General features: G+C 47.5%; 1 protein-coding gene across 1 annotated transcript; it reads right to left on the reverse strand.

Moving 5' to 3' along the window:
• Window positions 1–352: 352 nt before the first annotated feature.
• On the reverse strand, window positions 353–13,549 carry LOC105605098 (anthrax toxin receptor 2-like). The gene is made up of 7 exons (XM_042240811.2): window positions 5,627–13,549; window positions 2,668–2,749; window positions 2,529–2,562; window positions 1,578–1,657; window positions 1,432–1,500; window positions 1,027–1,104; window positions 353–925 (listed from the first exon to the last, which is right to left on the reverse strand). Exons 1-7 carry the CDS (start codon window positions 5,719–5,721, stop codon window positions 809–811), a joined length of 555 nt encoding a protein of 184 aa, XP_042096745.2. The 5' UTR covers window positions 5,722–13,549; the 3' UTR covers window positions 353–808.
• Between the last annotated feature and the right edge of the window lie 5,716 nt (window positions 13,550–19,265).

The raw sequence follows: 19,265 nt of genomic DNA on the forward strand, positions 1-19,265 counted from the left end.
AACAGAAACTCGACTGCGCAGGATCATCCCCATGCTGAGGCAGGGACCCTCCAGGGGAGAGAGGGCATCCTCGTCCAGCTCAAGACCTCAGAGAAAGGCCATCCTCATTGAATCACTGGGTATAGTGTTGGCTGTGAGAATTTGTGTGGTTGCCTTTGTCCGACTATGGTCCTCTTATGACTTGAACTTTGTCCAATTCTTTTGTTCATCCATTGAAAAAAATCACATTTTCTTTCTCCATTTTGCTGATGTGGTAAATTACACTGACATTTCAAATACTGAGGTGATCCTTCATGAGTCTTGATGTACTGTCCTTTTCATGTATTGGATTACATTTGCCAGTGTTCCATCCAGAGTTTAAAAACAAATTTTATTACTTAAAATATATTTCTTATTAATCTGTGCTTTATTTTTCTTATATCTAAGTAAAACTCTTTAGTTTTGAATTTTAAAAAGGTAATTACACTAATCTTACTAGGGTACTTATTTCCCAGCACAGGTATGTGAAGTCGTTCGGTAGTAGATACTTCAATTTATATAGAGCTGTATGTCAAGTATATCTCAATAAAACCAGAAGAAAAGGTAATTACACCCAATATCTACACCATAATCCATGGCAGACATGACTCACACAAACCACACTTACTTAAGTACTCAATGCACAATAACATACCTGACATATTTCTGTAACAACACTCCATGCACACACACAGCACATACTGAGAGACCACACACACACACACACACACACACACACACACTTCACACTTACACCAAAGACACACACCACACTCAGACTCAGGCACATTCACACCACACATACACAAATGTCATTTACTCTCCAACAGTGACCCCAGCACGTACCTCCTACACAGGCATAGTAAGTGTCCCCACCCATGACTTGCTTACAGGAATTTCCCACGAGCTGGAAGAGAGTATAATAGGTGGTAGGGTCAGGAAGAGAGACACGCATGAGCGTGGTGAGAAGCTACCCCAACCTCCTTCTCACATTTATCCCACACTCACCGATATAATAAAGCCTTCCATGTCCTCGGCATTGGGTACCTCATATGCCTGGGTCTTTCCACCCACAATTTCAACCAACTACGAGGAAGAGAAGATGGCTTGGCAAATAGCCCAGGGTTGAGAACACGGCTTTCTGTCCTGGGAAACAGGCTCTTGCCTGCTGCCATGTTGGACTCCGAGCCTGGCATTGTCAGCAGCCCACCCTCAGGGCATGGAAAGCTCCTCCACCCGCACCTCTGGTGTATAGTTTACACAACACCTTCTGTTCATCTGCCGTGACTACCTGTTGTCCAAACACTTGGGCTAGGGTAGAGGGACGTCCCTGGGTGATGCTGGGACAGCTGCCTTGGAAAGTTTTCCCCAACTGGGTTCAAGAGTGGCACCTGGTTACCTGTTCTGAATTACCTGGTTTCTCTGAGAGTTTTTCATAGCTATGGCATAAAGTTTGGTCTTAAATTTCTTCAACCTGTTGGACTAATAGAAAAAAGACTGTGAGTAGAAAATATACAACTAGATGGGACACGAAGTTGGAAATGATGGCCTGGACTTACTTCTCTCATAGCAGCCCACACTGTCCATTTGTCCAGTGGTCCAGCATTCAAAGCATAAACCATGCTGGCAGCTTTCTTGTCTGCAGAACAAGCAGGGAGTGGCCTGGTCAGCAAGCACCTGCCTCAGGCTGCCAGGCCCACAGTGCAGCTCCCACATCTCCTCCCTGGGGAGGGGCCACCTGACCTGAGTACCCACCACCCAGAGCATCTGCGGGGAGAAGGAGCCTCAGTCTAGGACCCACGTGACAGATGAGGAGCCGGGCTCAGAGTGCTTCCTAGTGACCCTCACTAGGGGCAGGTGGACAGCCTTTATCCTGAATAGCAACTGCAGCTACTTCCCTGGTGAGGATAAGTCTCTCCTTACAGCTCAGGGAGGGGCAGCCAGACTGACTGCCAGAGGCTTGGGCAGCAGCCCCGCCCAGCTCCCTGCCTTTCCCAGCAGCCTGTGCTTCCTTCCTGATGAGGCTGCAGCCCTATAGCCTACATGCCGATGGTTCTGGGCCGAGCACAGCCTTTCCCACTGTTGGAAACATGGTCACAGGATGAGAGGGGAGGGGCTGAAGGGAACGGAGGCAGAGCCAGGACCGCGGTGGACAGAGTGTGGGCAGGCAGGGAGCACCCAGGTCTCTGCTCCCCAAACTGAACTCCATCTTCTCACTGTCCCTGGAATTTCTCTTTTCTTTTTTTATGCAGCTCAACTGTAGGTCAAACACTTGATATCTAGTAAGAACCAGGAATGTAATGCATGATCCCATGTGGTTCTCAGGAACATCCCTGGGGAGCTTTCCATCCTCACTGTGGGGAGGAGAAACCTGCAGCACGGGGAGGGCAAGGAGCTCGCTCCAAGAGTCAGCGCTAGGGGCCGGCCAGGGAGGGTCTGCACCAGCCCTCGCTGAGGCCTGGGCCGGGCTCTCTCCCCCTTGAACACAGTGACATCAGCAGGCAACTTACTAGCAGACAAAACTTTCGCAATCTCATCACCTGCCTGAAACAAAATAAAGGAAAGTTGGGAGAGGACAGTGAGATGACCGAATAATTCTTTAAGAACTTAACAAAGCAGAATAAAGCCTCTGAGCTATAGAGTCCATACCGTTTTCAATCCATCGTGCAATCTTCTGGTTCCTGAGGGCTTTATCCCCCGAAGTCTTTGAAGAGCTTTTTTTAGTTCATTTCTGAAAACAATTTGAAAGGAGTGTAGAGGAGGAATGGGGGTTAATGGCTATAAACAGCCCCAGCTGTCCTGGGACCCTTCTGCCCTGTGCAGACCTGCCTGGACCTGAGGGGACACAAATGGCCTTGTCCTGACTCCTCTGCCCATGTCTCTGCCACTGACAGGACTAGCCCTAACCTTTCTTCATTCCCGACTCAGTGAGCACGGAGGGTGCTGCTTTTCTGTCCCATAAGTAGGTCCTGACTTTCAATGTCCTCATCCCTGTCTCAGGCGTCCAGACCTCAGGGGACTCAAGAGCCCTGCCTTGACCACCTGCGTTGAGAGGGGAGCACCCCGGACGTGCACCTGTGGATCCCCAACATGACTGGCTGTACTGCTGGCCCCTAAGGGGTCCCTGGTGAGGGCGCATTATCCTCCAACAAGCAAGGCTGCATTTGGCGAAGTCACTCTGCTGATACCCCGCCCTGTCCCCTCCTCTTCAGCCACAGACCCCTGAGGTGGACTTGGTCCCTCCAAGCCACTTCTACCTCTGGGCCAGTGCTAAAGGAAGTAGTCAAGCTTCTCTGTTAGAGTCTAGGGCTCCTGGCCTTCATCTGTTCTGGTCCTGAAGAAACAGACCATAAGCTGGAAAAGCGACCCGAGGACTGTCCATGGAAGGGGAAAGAGTAGTGACTCCAGGCTGCATGACAGCCTCTGTCCTCTGCTAAAGCAGGTCGCAGGGGATGCGACTGGGACACACTCGGGCGTGGGGACTTATGTTCAGGCTTATCCAGTGTGATGGGCTGAGCTGTCACAGCAAGTCTAACGAGTACGTGGTCCCTGAAGGCTGGCTTCTCACTGCAGGCAGAGGAGATGCTCAATGCACAGAGAAATATGAGAGCCCCAGACCTACTCAACCTAGCCCATGAGAAGAGGAGACCCGGGACCCATTGCCAGGGCAGGCCCAAGCAGGCCTTGTCTAGCTAAGCAGAAACACACATCTTGGCACGTCCTGGAAGATTTCAGTTTCGTCATTCACACCTCAAAATATGCTGGAACTCTCCGTGCTCACAGCCTCCTGCCCAGGACCCACGTCGTCAGGCCAAGTTCTCACCCGAGCGGCTCTCTCTTCTGCTGCCCTTCCAGCTCTTCTCATACCGTGACGCCAGGCTCCTAGTACCCTCAGCAATCCCTCCTGCTCTTAAAGTATCCCGCTCATACGACAGGAGCTCCTGAACCTCTCCCCAGTTCTCACCCACCCCCACCAGCACACCTGAGGCTTCCTAGCCCCGTGCTGTCTGGCTTCTCCAGCACCAGACCAAGCCCTTTGTGGATGGTGCCCTCTCAGCCTGCTCACCCCAGTGGATAGGGCTCAGAAAGCACCAGCCCTGGTCCCAGTCTTGCCCCACATTCTCTGCAGACCCACTAGAGTCACACTTCTTATCAGGCTCCCTCAGCCACTCTACACTCACCTTGTACAGCAAGACCCACCCCAGCCCTCTGCCACACCCTCCTAAATGCCTAGGCAGTTTTGGAAATGCCCAAGCCCAGGCTGAGACCAGCTCCCAGCAAGATTCTGTGGGGTCCTCCTGAGCTGGAAGTATGAGGGTCATGGTTGATGTTGACCTGTTTTCCTAGGTATGTATTCCCCTCCCCATCCAAACCACACCCCCCCACACACACACAGAATTTCACTTCTTTTCCCCTCCCTTGAGCTCCATTCCCTCTCCTGAACCCTCTTGTCATCGAAGATTTCTCCCCTTCGCTTTCCAGAGTGGACTATGGAGGCCCTCCATGGGCCTCAGCAAGCCTCTCTTGGTTCGGGCCTCGAGTGCCATGCCTTGGAAGAGGCAGTTGTCCTCCTCTCCTCCATGGGCAGCTCTGCCCCCAGAGGTATGTTTCCAGTCCTCACTGGACACCTCTCTGCCACCTGCCAGTATCCCTCCCCATGGACTTTCTCCCATGTCAAATCCACTCTGCTCTTTCTCTCTTCTAAACTCAAACATGCACAAAACCACACCTTCCCCAGCTCAACTCAACAGGAAGCCTGGTCCCTGCTTATCCGGGGAGCCAGGCCTGGGGAGTGCTGTCTCCGTGAACTGACACCATCGCACTTCCTGCCTGGAAACCTTGCTGTCCTGTTTAATCTGCAGCTTGTGGCTTCTCTCCAAGGTCCTGAAAAGGGTGCTGTGCCACAAATCCTGGACCCACTTAGCTCTAAATGACCTTAACCTCTTTTTGGTGTTTCACCCACTGAACTGGGCTCAGCGCATCAGGAGCATCTTTACCTCCCTGCTACAAGAAGTGCGTCTTAACACCTCCTGGCTTTTTGGCACACTTAGGATGCTGCTGTGTCGTGCTTCCCTCCTACACCCAGCCCAGCCTGGTATTTGGAACCACACGCATGGGCTCCCTTGTCTCAAATTCACCAAGGGACCAAGCTCCCACACAGTGAAGCTCCAGCATGTCAGCAGGCCCATCCCTGCCTCCCGGTTCTGACTCTGCCTGCCCTCTTTCCCCGTGGCCCAGAGCAGAGACTGACACATAGGGCAGGTGCCCAACACAGGCCAGTGTTCACAAAGGGCCCACGCATCTGCTCCACCAGATCCCAGGAGTCCTCACAGTGAGCCAGTTCTAAGAAAAGTGAAGAGGGCTGAGAGGACAGGATGAGTGGAGGGCGGGGCTTAGAGGGAGTTGAGGTGGTCCAGCAGCACAGGGGTCTGCTAGCGTCAGCACGGTCAGGGGTCAGTGGGAACCAGGGAATCAGGCCTGGGGTCAGAGTGGGCACTTAGGAGAGCCCAGGCTGGCCCAGCCTGCACCCAGTGGAGATCCTCCGCTCCTTGGGCCTGTCTGTGACCCTGCCCACCAGGCTACCTTGGAGATTTAAAATGACACTTACCTGTCTGAGGTGAGCGGCAGAAGGATATTGCTGACTGAGGAGTAGGTGATGATAGAAACCCTCAGTTTAGGGCTGGGGAGGAAGCAAGGGCTCATAAGAAGCCATGAACACTGGTCAAAATTAGTATCAGTGAGCAGCCAGAGAGGCAGCGGTGCCTGTCGATTTCTGCCCTACCCATCCCAGCTCTTTTGCTTTGGTGTGTGTTTCTCTAATCCTGAAAGCTCCAATACATTTGTGAAGGGTTCAGAGGCCTGTAAGATGTACGATCCTGCTGAAAGTTGGTATTATGTCATCTTGGTCCATTTCTATGTCCCCCTAACCCAAGCCCCCAAAGTTTCTCTCTCTCTCTCTCAGACACACACACACACACACACACACACACACACACACACACATGCAGGCACACACAGAATCATGCGCATACTTCCTGCATGCACAAGAAAGCAGGCACTTACGCACTTGTGCATGAGGGCCTCTCCACGGACCTCTCCGCTAATGTAAAATTCTTTGGACCTTACCGCCCTTCCTTCCTCTCTCCGTCTTCCGTGCTTGCTTTTTATCTCAGGGAAATGTTTCTGCCTCCCAGCAGCCATTCACATACATCCTTCTCTCTTTCCCCACTGTCTTCTGGTCCATTGACTCATCTTTTCATGAAATAATTACCTAGCTGGGTTCCCCACTTCTCCTGGTTCAAGTTCCATCTCATTTAATCCATAATTATCAGACTTTTCTCCTGGAGCACAACCTTGATCATGTCAGATCCCTGCCCTAAAATAACCTATAGCTCCCTATTGCTCACAGCAGGTAATCATGAACCTGGCAGTATGAGGTCCTGTTAAGCTTCATCTCTCAGTCTTCCCTTGAGTCAAGCCCGCTTTCTAGCCAAACAGACCACTCACTACAGAAGCGGTTTCCATTACCCTGTCTTTCCTCATCCTTTAAGATCTAGTTCAATATTCCACAGTCTCTAGGAAGCCAAGCTTGCCTTCTTCTTTTTTTAAGAATACTTGCTTTCTCCTTAAAGTTCCAAGTAACTCCTTCGTTCTTATCTTTTGGTCTTTGGCACCCTTTAACTCAGTGTTTAGGTATGTGACTTGCCTGTTTCCTAATCTGTGAGGTTCTTAAGGACAGAGTGTGTCCCCCACACTGTGACCTGATTCCCGGCAGGAGTCAAGAAAGATGTTGCCCATGTACTTAGTTGCTCAGTCGTGTCTGACTCTTGCAATCCCATGGACTGTAGCCCTACCAGGCTCCTCTGTCCATGGCATTTTCCAGGCAAGAATACTGGAGTGGGTTGCCATTTACTTCTCCAGGGGATCTTCCCAACCCAGGAAACGAACCCAGGTCTCCTGCACTGCAGGCAGACTCTTTACCGACTGAGCTATTGGGACCTGGTAAGATCAGTGTGATTGGTAATTCTTTCTGCCTCAGAACACCACCTAGGGCTCTCTGCTCCTGAAACCGAAGGACTCCCACTTTCGCCGACTGTAAAGAGCTGTGTGCTCTGTCTGGCAGGGAAAAACACCAGCCATACTTTGTAAACCTCTTCAGCAACCTTTCTGTTAAATCACAAATTTCATTCCAGGTGTTGCCTTGGCCGGGCGACCTGAAAACAAAAAAGGCCTGATTAGGAGGGATGGGGCGCCTCCTTGCGGTGGGCAGATTTTCTGCCTCTCCAGTTTCCAGCAGACTCTTCCCCACCCCGTGTAGCTGAAGGCCGTCATACTCCCTTAGCAACGTCACTGGGTCACCCTGGTGGTGACTTTCACCAGTGTCAGTGGTGAGGAAGGTGACCAACCTGACTCATGTTGGGGATGAGACACTTTGGGTAGCAAACCAGGTTGGTTGACACACAAGGAATAAGGGAGGATACACTGGTTGGAGAAGTCTGAGCAATTCTAATACGTTTGCACTCCTGGTCCCTTAATTTTGACACAACAAGAGCCCTGGTATCAGGCAGGAGAAGGATGTACTACTTAGATTATTTTATTTTACTACTTTCTTATCAATCAGCCTGCAAAGCTGAGCCACGCTGAACACTGAAGACCTTTTCTGGGAACGCTCATGGGGAGGGCAGCACTAGGTCCAGGGTGCTGCTATCCTGACGCCGTGCTGCCGCACCATCAGGGAGAGCTGCAGGGCTTCCCTACCCCCACTTCCAGTTTCTCGCTGCCATTGGCTCTGGCTTCAGTTACCTGAATGGAGAATGGGGAGGCTGGAGAGCCTCACGACCTCTTACGTCTAGGTGGGAAGAACTTCCATGGGCCCTGCTGGCCTTGCAATGCCACACCTCTGCAGGCTGCACTCCAGGTTATGGAGGGCAAATGTGGGTCTCTCTGGCTAATGGTTTTGTCAAGGTTCTGCACACGGTAGTAGAGAAACTGAGGCTGGTGCCTTGTTCTGGGCTCTTCCTCGGTGAATGTTGGCTCGTGTCTTTGATATGGATTGCGAGTCTGAGAAAACCCCCAGGAGCTCCTTCTTTTTACCTGCAGTGATCGCCATGCCCATAAACACCCTGAGTATCATGTTTAAATGTGTAATTCTCGTATACCCAAGAGCATTTTTCTCCTCTCTACTATTCCTTCTGACTCCTCTTGGCTGTATCTAAAACTGTTAAGAGACGGTGAGTAAACTAAGGGTATATAATTCTAACAATACTGTAGTTATTATTCATGGAGTATGTATATATCAGACACATTACATACATGATTTCCAATGCTAAACACTTCTATGAAATCATCATTATTCGCATTTTACAGATGAGAAAATGGAAGCGCTTATAGATCAAGGAATTTGCCAGCATTTCCATGGATGTGAACCATAAGAACCAGCTGTAAACCCCATGATTTACCTCCTCAACTTAGCAGACCTGGGAGACACTGCTGCGTGTGACAACTGTGGGTGCCAAGTATGAGACGGTCAACCTGCCCACAACATACACTTTTTCTTGGGAGCTCCTAAACTGTCAGTGCAAGGCCACTCTTTTCCTAACTATCCATACCACATTCTGCCTTCCCTCTCATTACTCCTCTCCACTGTGTCCCCCTTACTGAAGAGGATCTTCCAAAGAAGATATAAAGGAAACTTAAGTCTTTAACCCACCCGCCTACTCTGGAAAAGGTTTCTGTGTGGGATTATTGTGAATGAAGCATTAGATTCTAGAATGTAGGAGAACACCAGTGTTTATGGCAGTGGAAACTATGACAGGGAGTTTCGGGTCCCTAGGAAGGAGGCACTCTGGAGCCGAGCAGCCACACGGGCTTCTGCCAAACCAAGTTTCAAGCATGACTAGTGCCCTACTCTTAAACGGGAATGGAGAGACAAGGACCGCCAGCAACTGGAGGAGAGCTTTGATATTACGCTTGAGACCAAAACATCCTACTGAGAGAACTATGATGGGACACTGGAAGTTGTTGGGGCAGAGTCATGTAGGAGAGCTGACCTATAAGAAAGCTAAATTTTCTTCCTCCCCTAATAAGAACTCAGTAGAGAAGGTGTAAACCTCAGAAAGCAAGAAACGGTGGTCAGTACAAGCGCAGCACTGGAAACGTGATCATATCATCAGAAGGAAAATCTGCAAGATTTTTCTTGGAAGTGAGATCCCTTGGCTGCCTCTCGGAAGTGAGATCAAAAATGGGGAGGAAAGGGTTAGGAGCCTCAAGACTTTTGCTGTGAACAGTAATAGTGCTTGATTTAAAATTTGTGTTCAAGTAGTTTCTCCCAAATGTGAAAATAAAATTGCAAACAAAAACTTATAGCATGAAGGATGTCATCAAAATGGCAGATTCTGAAAATCTAAGCCTTCATTCCCCTAGGGACACATTGAACAAACAACCATACCTATCAGCATCAGCTTGCTGCTGCTGCTGCTGCTGCTGAGTCGCTTCAGTCGTGTCCGACTCTGTGTGACCCCATAGACAGCAGCCCACCAGGCTCCCCCGTCCCTGGGATTCTCCAGGCGAGAACACTGGAGTGGGTTGCCATTTCCTTCTCCAATGCATGTAAGTGAAAAGTGAAAGTGAAGTCGCTCAATTGTGTCGGACTCCTAGTGACCCCATGGACTGCAGCCTACCAGGCTCCTCCGTCCATGGGATTTTCCAGGCAAGAGTACTGGAGTGGGGCGCCATTGCCTTCTCCCATGTTGACCTTACTTACAGATTATTTTGTAAAACACCTTACCTGGCTGGTGTCAATTAGGATGTTTAAAATCAGCTGTGGGCAGAGGTGAATTTAGCAACAGACACATATGCACAGCCCAAGAGAGTGATCAGGAAAGTCTTGAGAAGACTGTAAGTTTTCACCACGGGCTGGTCCCTAGGCTCAGTGGGGGTCTGGCTAAGTGCTAAAGAAATGTCCTAGTAAAGAAACATTTACAAAGACTGGAAGAGATGGCTTCTCCCCGCCGCTCCCATGCCTTTTTACAGTTTTGTAATGATTTCATGTTTGTTTCAGATCCTGGCATTTGGGAGATCTCTGTCAATACATTCAGTGAATAAGAGTTACAGGAACAGAAACTCTAGTGATCACATACAACAACAAGGAATATTCTTTGCAAAAATAGTTTGGAAATGTTTCAGAATAAATGGACTATTACATGAGTCTATATTAGCAGATAAAAGCAAATACAACCCAGTGAGCTATGGTGAATTCTGCTTTCTAGACGCACCACATTATAGTAATAAAAATCCTAGTTTTCAACAAAAATAACCGTAAAAAATACAAAGAGACCAGACCATTGTTCAGTCAAAGGAAGTAAATAAAATTATAGAAATCATTCCTGAAGAAGCCAAGGCATCAGACTTACTAGAAAAACACTTAAAATCATCTTAAATATACTCAGATGGTGGGAAAATAAAGACAAAGAAATAGAGGAAATAGGGATAGTGATACATGAGCAAAATAAAGATGAAGGACAAATTATTAACAAATCAAGGAGGAATTTTGGAGCAGAAAAGTATAATAATAAATTGAAAAAATCACAATTATGGTGGTTCAATAAAAAATTTTACTAGGCAGAGAAAGGAATAAGCAAAGTGGAGGACAGGACAATTGTTACTGTCTAGTGGAGAATCCCAGGGACAGGGGAGCCTGGTGGGCTGCCGTCTATGGGGTCGCACAGAGTCGGACATGACTGAAGCGACTTAGCAGCAGCAGCAGCAGTGTTAGGAGCATAAAGAAAAAGGAACGAAGAAAGGTGGTCAGAGTCTGAAGGACCTGCAGGACACACTTAAGCAGAACGGTATACATACTGTGTGAATTAATGAAGCAAAAAAAGAAACAGAAATATTATTTGAAGAAATAACATCCAAAAATGCCAAAATTAGATAAAATATACAATCCTATAATTCCAAGGATCTTAGGTACAAATGAAATAAAAAAGAGATTCGCATCAAGACACATTATAATGATACTGTTGAAGACAAACACTAAGACTCTGGAGTTCAGATTCTGGATCTGTGTATTCTATATTGAGGCTGTGGTAGGTCATTCATCCCCAGGCCTTGAGCAGCCTCCTTGCCTCATGCATAAAATGGAGATAATAATATTTTTTCACATTATGAAGAAGACATGGTGAAGAAGCTGCTTTCCTCTCCTACCCCTGTCTCCAATCTAGCAACACACCTGGCTCCCCCAGCTGCCTATCATCCACACTCTCTGGAACCCTGTAGCCTCTGATTTCAAAATAGCTCCAGAATCTGTCCACTCATCACTGCCACCCATATCTACTGGTCCACACTACCATCATCTCCTCCCTGGATTCCTGCACCAGACCCCTCACTTAGAAGGCTCTATTCTTGGGCCCTGCATCTGTGACTCTTTTAAACCCAATCCATGGGTTGCCTACTCTGCGCAAAAGTCATCCAGGTCTTCTTGACACCATCTCAGTCTGTCACTAGAGTCTTTCCTGGGTACCTCTTTAGAACAGTCCCTCCCCCAAACTTCTCACTCTCCTGTCCTGATTTTCCCCCTGGTGTTTATCTCCATCTAATACCCTAGCTCCTCTTTGATTTATGTCTTGCCTCCTAAAATGAAAGCTCTAAGAGGAAAAGGACTTTTCAAGTTCTGCTGTGTTTGCTGCCTTATCCCCACTGCCCCAAACAGTGACTGGTATGTAGAAATTTTCCAGTAATTATTTCAGTGAGTGGATGAGCAAGGGAACGAGGGAGTGGATAAGACTGCTCACCAATGGAGGAAAGATCCAGACAACTCTGGGATTGTCACCCACAAGAAGTCTGATCCGCACCCTGCCTCCCCACAAAGGGCACGTGGGAGAGAGTGAGCTAGGGAGTCAGGGCTGGATCAGGGGCCCCTGCAGTGCTGGGGAGTTCCCAGGGTGTATGACTCTGCCTTCCCTTTATTTTATGCTCATCCTCCATGTCTTCATCTGACACATGCTGGGAAAACTATACTCCCAAACTCCCAAACCAGACTCCCAAACCAAACAACTCCCATTCATCCTCATCACGACCTGGTGAGGTAGGTATGAAAATCCCATTGTACAGATGGGGATGCTGAGGCAGAGAGAGGTGAGGCGACTTGCCCAAGCTGCATGACTGATGAGTGGAGTCTGCTTGACTGCAAAACTGGAGCTGCCTCCTCAGTGGTCATTATTCCCTTCTCCCCAAGAGTAGCAGGAAGTAGCCACAGGAGGATGGCTGTCCTCATCCTCCAAATATTCTCATCAAGATGGCTTTGAAGCCACCAAGGCTTTCTACAACTGGACTAAATGAGCATGGTTCCCAGGGAGAAAAGGTTACATGAATTTGCTGTGGTTTCAGACAAGCCTTGCCTGGCCCACTATAGACATGCTCTAGGCTTATTCTTCTTACTCTAATGGCCTAAGGCTGGGGAATGGGTATGTAAGTCCCTTTCTTGGACACCCTCTTCTTCTCCACCCATTTGCAGAATCCAGCAGGATTTGGTCCCGGCACCTCCACCAGCCTCTGTTATACCTCATCCAATCTCTAGGAGTCCATTTCCCTTTTCCAAGAGATTGCATAGGCAAATATATTCCCACTCTGTCTTCCAGGATTGTCTTGAGGATGACAGATGCCAGTGATAAGCTTTGGAAACTGTAAAACGTTTCAGTGATACTGAGAATCAAGCCACTGTTACTACTAAATAAGTAACGTTTATCCTCAGTCTCACAGAGGAGTTGAAAATGGAACCAAGGCAATCTCTGCAGCCTGAGGATTCACCCTGCCCTTTCCTTTGAGGGTCAGAAGGTACCTAATGCACAGCCCAGGTTTCCCAGAGCCACAAGCAGACAAACCAAACTGTTCTTAAAGTGCACACAAATTAAAACGTGGTTCTCCAAGCTTTCGAAGAAAGCAGCAAAACAGTTGCAACCAGCAAAGCAAAGGACTTTAAGCAGAAACACTACAAGAATGCCTAACAGAGGACACAGCAATCTCTCTGGAAAGAAAACATAACCAAAACACACTGTGAGCTTCTTACAACTGCTGAGAAGGCAGCGCCTAGCGATCACCTGCCACTCCAGGGGTTAAAAGGTCATGCACGTGCCCCACAGATCCAGGCCAAGCTGAGGAAAGAGAGGCAGAGCCACTGGGAAACCTTATGGGGCCCTTTTTCCTTTCCAGAAGTAGACATCGCAGGAAATGCCTGGGGCTTTCTTTATGTCTAGGAACAGGGAGGCTACAGAGGTCTATTCCTTGGGTCTGACCGAGACTGTCCTCACCTCTTCTCTCCAGGGCCTGGGGACCCCTTGAACCCCTCCTTCCCGTCAGTGACCTTGGTGACAGAGGCTCCTTGAGAAGCACAGGGGACCAGATGGGAGGGCTACTCACGCATCCAAGACCAAATAGAAGTCAAAGGCACCGTCACAGTCATGCAGCTTGCTCGCCTTGCTCCTGATGCTCCTGCGGAGGCTTCCCCAGTCTGGGCTGAGGTAGCGGTGAATGGTTTTCCAGCCAAAGTCAAGGTGGCGGAAATTTCTCCAGTTCAGGACATCATGCTGGAAGCTCCCTGCACTCAGTAGTGGAGGGAGCAGCAACAGCAACAGGGAGAGCCCAGGGCTGGGTACCCAGGGCCCACTGCCCTCCATTTACCTGGCCATACATACAGCCCTGCTGGACCCTGGCCACTCCAGGCCCCCTCAGGCCACAGCCCCCACGGCCTCCGCTGCCCAGGGGCCTCCACCCCTCTAGCCCTCTAACCACAGTGCACAGTGAGCCTCCCCGGTACCTCCCCTGAGGGGGAAGAGGCAAAGATGGTTGGCTTTGGGCCCTTCCCCCACCCCAAGGAAGCAGAATCCCTTGTGATGACCCTTACAATGGACAGGAAGGTTGGCATAGTGACTCTATGACCTGTGGTTCTACTCAATGTCCTGCCTGTGGACAATCCTGGGAGGAGGCAGGGGATCTTTGGAGGGGCAGTAGGGTGAGACTTCTGTCCCTCATCCTTCTCAGGGGGCCTTTAAAATCCTGGAGAAACCATACCTTTTTGTCAACTGAAAGAGGGCAGCTGAAATGGCTTAGATGAGGACATCACTGTTGGGAGGAAGTCTGGAAAGTGGAAGTGTAGAGCGTTTCAGTGGTCATTCTTGTGACTCCGTAGATGGAAGGATCTAGAAGGGGAAGAAGGTCCTTGCAAGGATGCCAAAGTACCTTGTGAATGAAGGACATGCCAGTTATTTTCTGTTGTTTAACAAACCACCCCAAACTGGGTGACACAAAGCAAGAGCTATTTTATTATGGGGTTTCCCTGGTAGCTCAACCTGCAATGCAGGAGACCCTGGTTTGATTCCTGGGCCAGGAAGATCCCCTGGAGAAGGGATGTGTTACCCACTCCAGTATTCTTGGGTTTCCCTGGTGGCTCAGGCAGTAAAGAATCCGCCTGCAGTGTGGGAGACCTGGGTTCAATCCCTGAGTTGGGAAGATCTCCTGGAGGAGGGCATGGCAACCCACTCCAGTATTCTTGCCTGGAGAATCCCATGGACAGAGAAGCCTGGTGGGCTACAGTCCATGGGGTCACAAAGAGTTAGACATGACTGAGCAAGTAAGCACAAGTTTTTATTATGCTCATAGTTTCTGGGACCAGAAATCGGAAATGGCTGACTTGTGTCTCCATAGGCCAACCTTGGACATAAACAACTCTGAGTCAAAAGTGTTTCAAAAACCCAGATTGTGAATATAAACATTTTTAGAAATACTTTTACCAATTTATTTTATTTTCTTTTGTTGGCACAAAAGAGAGAAATATGCTGCAAGTCATTCTGCAATAAATATACAATAGATCTTCAAATATGTGTAACAAAAATACAAAAACTACAAATGTTTTTGAATTGTGTTGGAGATTTTTGTAGTTCTTGTTGTTCAAGTGGTGTTTTAAATAATGGAATATCTTAAATAAAAGATATTTGGAATTGATGAAATCCAGTATACTTCTCCCTACAGCTTATTAGGTTTTCTTTGCTTCATATCCTTCATGACACTTGCTATTGTCATATTTTTATATATTTTTATATTGATTCAGCATCTGTTTCAGTCTGAAGGGACTGATGTTCTGTTCAACAGATTTTGGGTCATTCATTTTCCATCCTTTGTGAAATGCCTGTTTCTGCATGTATCCATTCTCTAGTTGTTTCTCTTTCATATTGATTCCTTAAAATTCCATTTTATTTAGGATACTAATCTTTTATCAATTGTTGCAAAGATCTTCTTCAGTGTGTGGCTCTTTTTTCACTCTATTTAATGCCTTTTAATAAAACAGAAATTTTTGGTTTTTATAAAAATGAAGTATAGTTGATTTGCAATGTGGTAGTTTCAGGTATAGAGCAAAGTGATTTATATATGTAAATATATGTATTCCTGAATCAGTGTGTGTGTGTGTATAGTGTGTGTATATGTGTGTGTGTGTATTCTATGTATACATATGTACTCTTTTTTAAGTTCTTGATTTTAATGTAGTTAAATTTGTCACTTTTTAGAAGCTGTTAAGTTTTGCACAGCTTGTATCTTATTTAATAAATTCTTCTTTGCTAAGGTGAAAGAGGTTTTATCTTAAAAGTTTTAAAGATGTGCCTTTCAGACTGACATCTTGAATCCACCTAGAATTAATTTATAAGCGTGATTCTTGCTACAGATCTGATTTCGTGTTTCCCATATACAGAGCAAATTGTTCCCACATCATTTGCTGTCTGTTCTATTTTATCCTCCATGATTCACACGTCACCTCTGATGTGTTCAAAATCCGTACAGTTGTGGGCCTGGTTCTGTGCTCTCTGTCCTATCGCCTGTATCCATCTATTGGTTTCATCGAGAGTGTTGACGCCGCACTGTCTGAATCACCATCATGTGAATGATTGTATTACTGGTTTTCCCTCTCCCTTCCTCTTGTAGAGGGCTGCTTCCCTGCCATACTCACGGCAGACTTGGACTTGAGTCCACCGAGGAAACATGAATGGAAGTTACATGTGCCACTTCCGAGCAGAAGCTTTAAGAACCCAGCTGTGACTTAAGTGGAACTAACAGCCTAGTAGCTGAGTAAGTGAGAAGTGCTGCTCCCTCCTGGGAATCTGGGATGGACATGTATGTGCGCAACAATGAGATATATGAGTGAAATATACTTTGTGCTTTTCAGCTGATACGATTTGGTGGGGCTTGTTATAATCTGATATACACAGGGTTCAATTATTATACCTAGCCTAACATACACAGAGAGCTAGAGCGAGCCTTGCCAGTACAAGGTAAATCACCCATCGGATTTTTCTTAGGGTAATTGTTGGCCAGTTGTTTGTTCATGCACATTTTAGAATCAACCCTTGATTTTAGAATTGACTCTCTACTCCACCAAAACCTTCTTAAGATTTGTTTATGATTCATTTTGAGGTATTCGAATCTGTAATCGGGACTCCTCTTCTCCGTGAACACAGGGATGTCTTCATTCATTTGGGTCTTTCTCAATACCTTCCATTTTCCTGTGAAGATCTTCACTTCTTTTGTCAAGTACCTTCTCTAAATAACATTATTTGCTGCTAGTGTAAGCGCTACTTTAAATAAAATTTTAAGCTGTGTAAGTTTTAAGGTACTTATTGATTGATATAGTCACTCAACTTGCTAGGCTCTCTTATTCTAAAAATTGAACTATCAAATCCACTGGGTCAGCATAAAAATAAAAAGCATTGTCCTGACTACTCCAAAGAGTAGAGCTATGATGGAGGCATTCTTGATTTTTAAGAGAATGCCTCTAACACATCACCATTAAGAATGATACTTACTGAAAGCTTTTGGTAGAAATACTTTATCAGATAAAGGTATTTCACTAATACTCTTGGTGTGCTAGATATGAATGGATGCTGAATTTTAACTAAAGTTTTTTGTATATTTTGTGAGAAACACATATTTTTCCAGTAATCTATTAATATGGCTAATTAAATTAATGCAGCTGAAACAACATTAACATATTGTCAATGGATTCAAATTGGCCATGATATTTTTTAACTGCTGGATTGAATTTAGTATTAGTTCAGATTTTTTTTGCCTATGCTCATGAGAGAGGCTAGTCAGTAATTTCCTATTTTTGTGCTGTTCTTATCTGGATTTGCTATTAGGTAAGACTATTATGACCAACCTAGATAGCATATTAAAAGGAAAGACATCACTTTGCCAACAAGTTCCATCTAATCAAGGCTATGGTTTTCCAGTGGTCATGTATGGATGTGAGAGTTGGACTGTGAAGAAAGCTGAGCGCCAAAGAATTGATGCTTTTGAACTGTGGTGTGAAGACTCTTGAGAGTCCCTTGGACTGCAAGGAGATCCAACCAGTCCATTCTGAAGGAGATCAGTCCTGGGTGTTCATTAGAAGGACTGATGCTAAAGCTGAAACTCCAATACTTTGGCCACCTCATGAGAAGAATTGACTCATTGGAAAAGACTCTGATGCTGGGAGGGATTAGGAAGAGAAGGGGCGACAGAGGATGAGATGGCTGGATGGCATCACTGACTCGATGGACATGAGTTTGAGTGAACTCCGGGTGTTAGTGATGGACGGGGAGGCCTGGTGTCCTGTGATTCATGGGGTCGCAAAGAGTCGGACACGACTGAGCGACTGAACTGAACTGAATCCTTAATGGGACTGCATTTAGATGTTGGGTGTTTAGGGGGGTGACTAAGGTTAAATAAGGTCTTAAGTATTGGGCCTAAGTCTAGTATCCTCATAAGAAAAGGAAGAGACACCAGAGATGGGCTTCAGGCAGTCACAGTGAAAAGGCAGCGTTTGGGACACAGAAGGTGGCTGCCTACAGTTCAGGGAGGTTTCATCAAAAACCAACCCTACTGACATCTTGATCTTGGACTTCCAGTCACTGTTTCTTGAAACTCTCTCCTTTCTTCTGGGTTCCGTTTCCTTCCTTCTGAAACACATTCTTTAGTAGTTCTTTCACCAAGGTTGTGAGGGTGTTCAATTCAGGGTCTGTACCCCTGAAAATATCTGTGTTGTGCTCACTCTTGAGTAACAGTTTGGTTAGATACAGAATTCTAGGTGGACAGATTATTTTTGAGGTTGTCCTAGAAGTCCTGTAATTCCACTAAGGCTGACTGAGTTGCACATTGGAGATTTGATTTCTCGTGTCCATATTAATTAGTGGGCTCTCTTCACAGAAGAAGAGTTTGGCTTTGGGGACCGTTACCAGAACTTTAATGTCTGTTCTGAATTTCACTTTGCCCACCTCAGACTCATCATAATTTTGTTCCTTTATAATCTTGCCTTGTGTAACAGATGCTCCCAAATCTTTGAGAAAAGCACAGAACTTTGTCACCTTATGAACCCACACTCTCCTTTCAGGGGCATCCAGAACAGTTACTGAGTGACTGAAGGAAGGAAGATTCCCTTTAGTCCCTCAAGGATTCTCTCTTCCCGGATCTAATCTGCTCTGCCTTCTGCTGGGCTCAAACAATGTGACCCACACACCCGGATGCCACTGCAACCATTCAGGTTACCTGAGACTCTACTCTCCTCTCCTCTGACCCTCACTCCAGAGATAATCAGTCCACGATCTGGCATGAATGCAGTCACTTAGAAGGCATTTCCTCTTGTCCCCAACCCTTTAGGCCCTGGCCTCTCCCACCCTCCGTGGGTAATTAAGTTCCCTGACAGTTGTGCATTCTGTGAAGTCACAGAACTCACCGTTATCTGGCAAAACGCTGCCATTTCACAACTGAGGTGGCTCGGGAAAGGCTGAGAGTCAGCTCCAGTGAAGTGTGGGTGATTCTCGGGGACGCCCCAACTATGGAGCCTGCACGGCCGCTCAGCCTGGAAGGGGAGTCCATGACGCTGATGGGGGTCTCTGGGCAGCGCACGGAGGGTCTGTAGCCGCATGGCACGGACCGTCTGTACTGAGTGTCTGTCGCCTGGGTCTCGGAGACCTAAGAGGGTAGAAGTCGCAGCACGCGGATCAGGTGCAGCCTCTGCCAGTCCAAGCGCCACCTCCAAAGGCAAGCCCGCGCGCCAGGGCACCCTCCTCATCCTGAACTTGCGAGGCATGGGGCAAGACCTGAGCCAGCGGGGACGGCCGGTCGAGATATGCGGAGCTGGGCTCGCGGGCGGGCCAGGCCCCGCCAAGAGGGCTAGGTGAAGCCGAGCGGTGCGGCGAGCGGGTCTCCTAGGCGCCGCTTTCTGA

Source organism: Ovis aries, chromosome 25, assembly GCF_016772045.2.
Source record: "Ovis aries strain OAR_USU_Benz2616 breed Rambouillet chromosome 25, ARS-UI_Ramb_v3.0, whole genome shotgun sequence".
Taxonomy (NCBI): Eukaryota; Metazoa; Chordata; class Mammalia; order Artiodactyla; family Bovidae; genus Ovis; species Ovis aries.

What these genes read in the sequence shown, in the direction of transcription:
- LOC105605098 (XM_042240811.2), bottom strand. Translation starts at nt 5,721, where the DNA reads ATGAGCCCTTGCTTCCTCCCCAGCCCTAAACTGAGGGTTTCTATCATC. An exon ending in TGCGAAAGTTTTGTCTGCTA is followed by an intron (nt 1,658 to 2,528) that starts GTAAGTTGCCTG and finishes CTTGTTCTGCAG; the next exon opens with ACAAGAAAGCTGCCAGCATG. An exon ending in TGTGGGCTGCTATGAGAGAA is followed by an intron (nt 1,501 to 1,577) that starts GTAAGTCCAGGC and finishes TTTTTCTATTAG; the next exon opens with TCCAACAGGTTGAAGAAATT.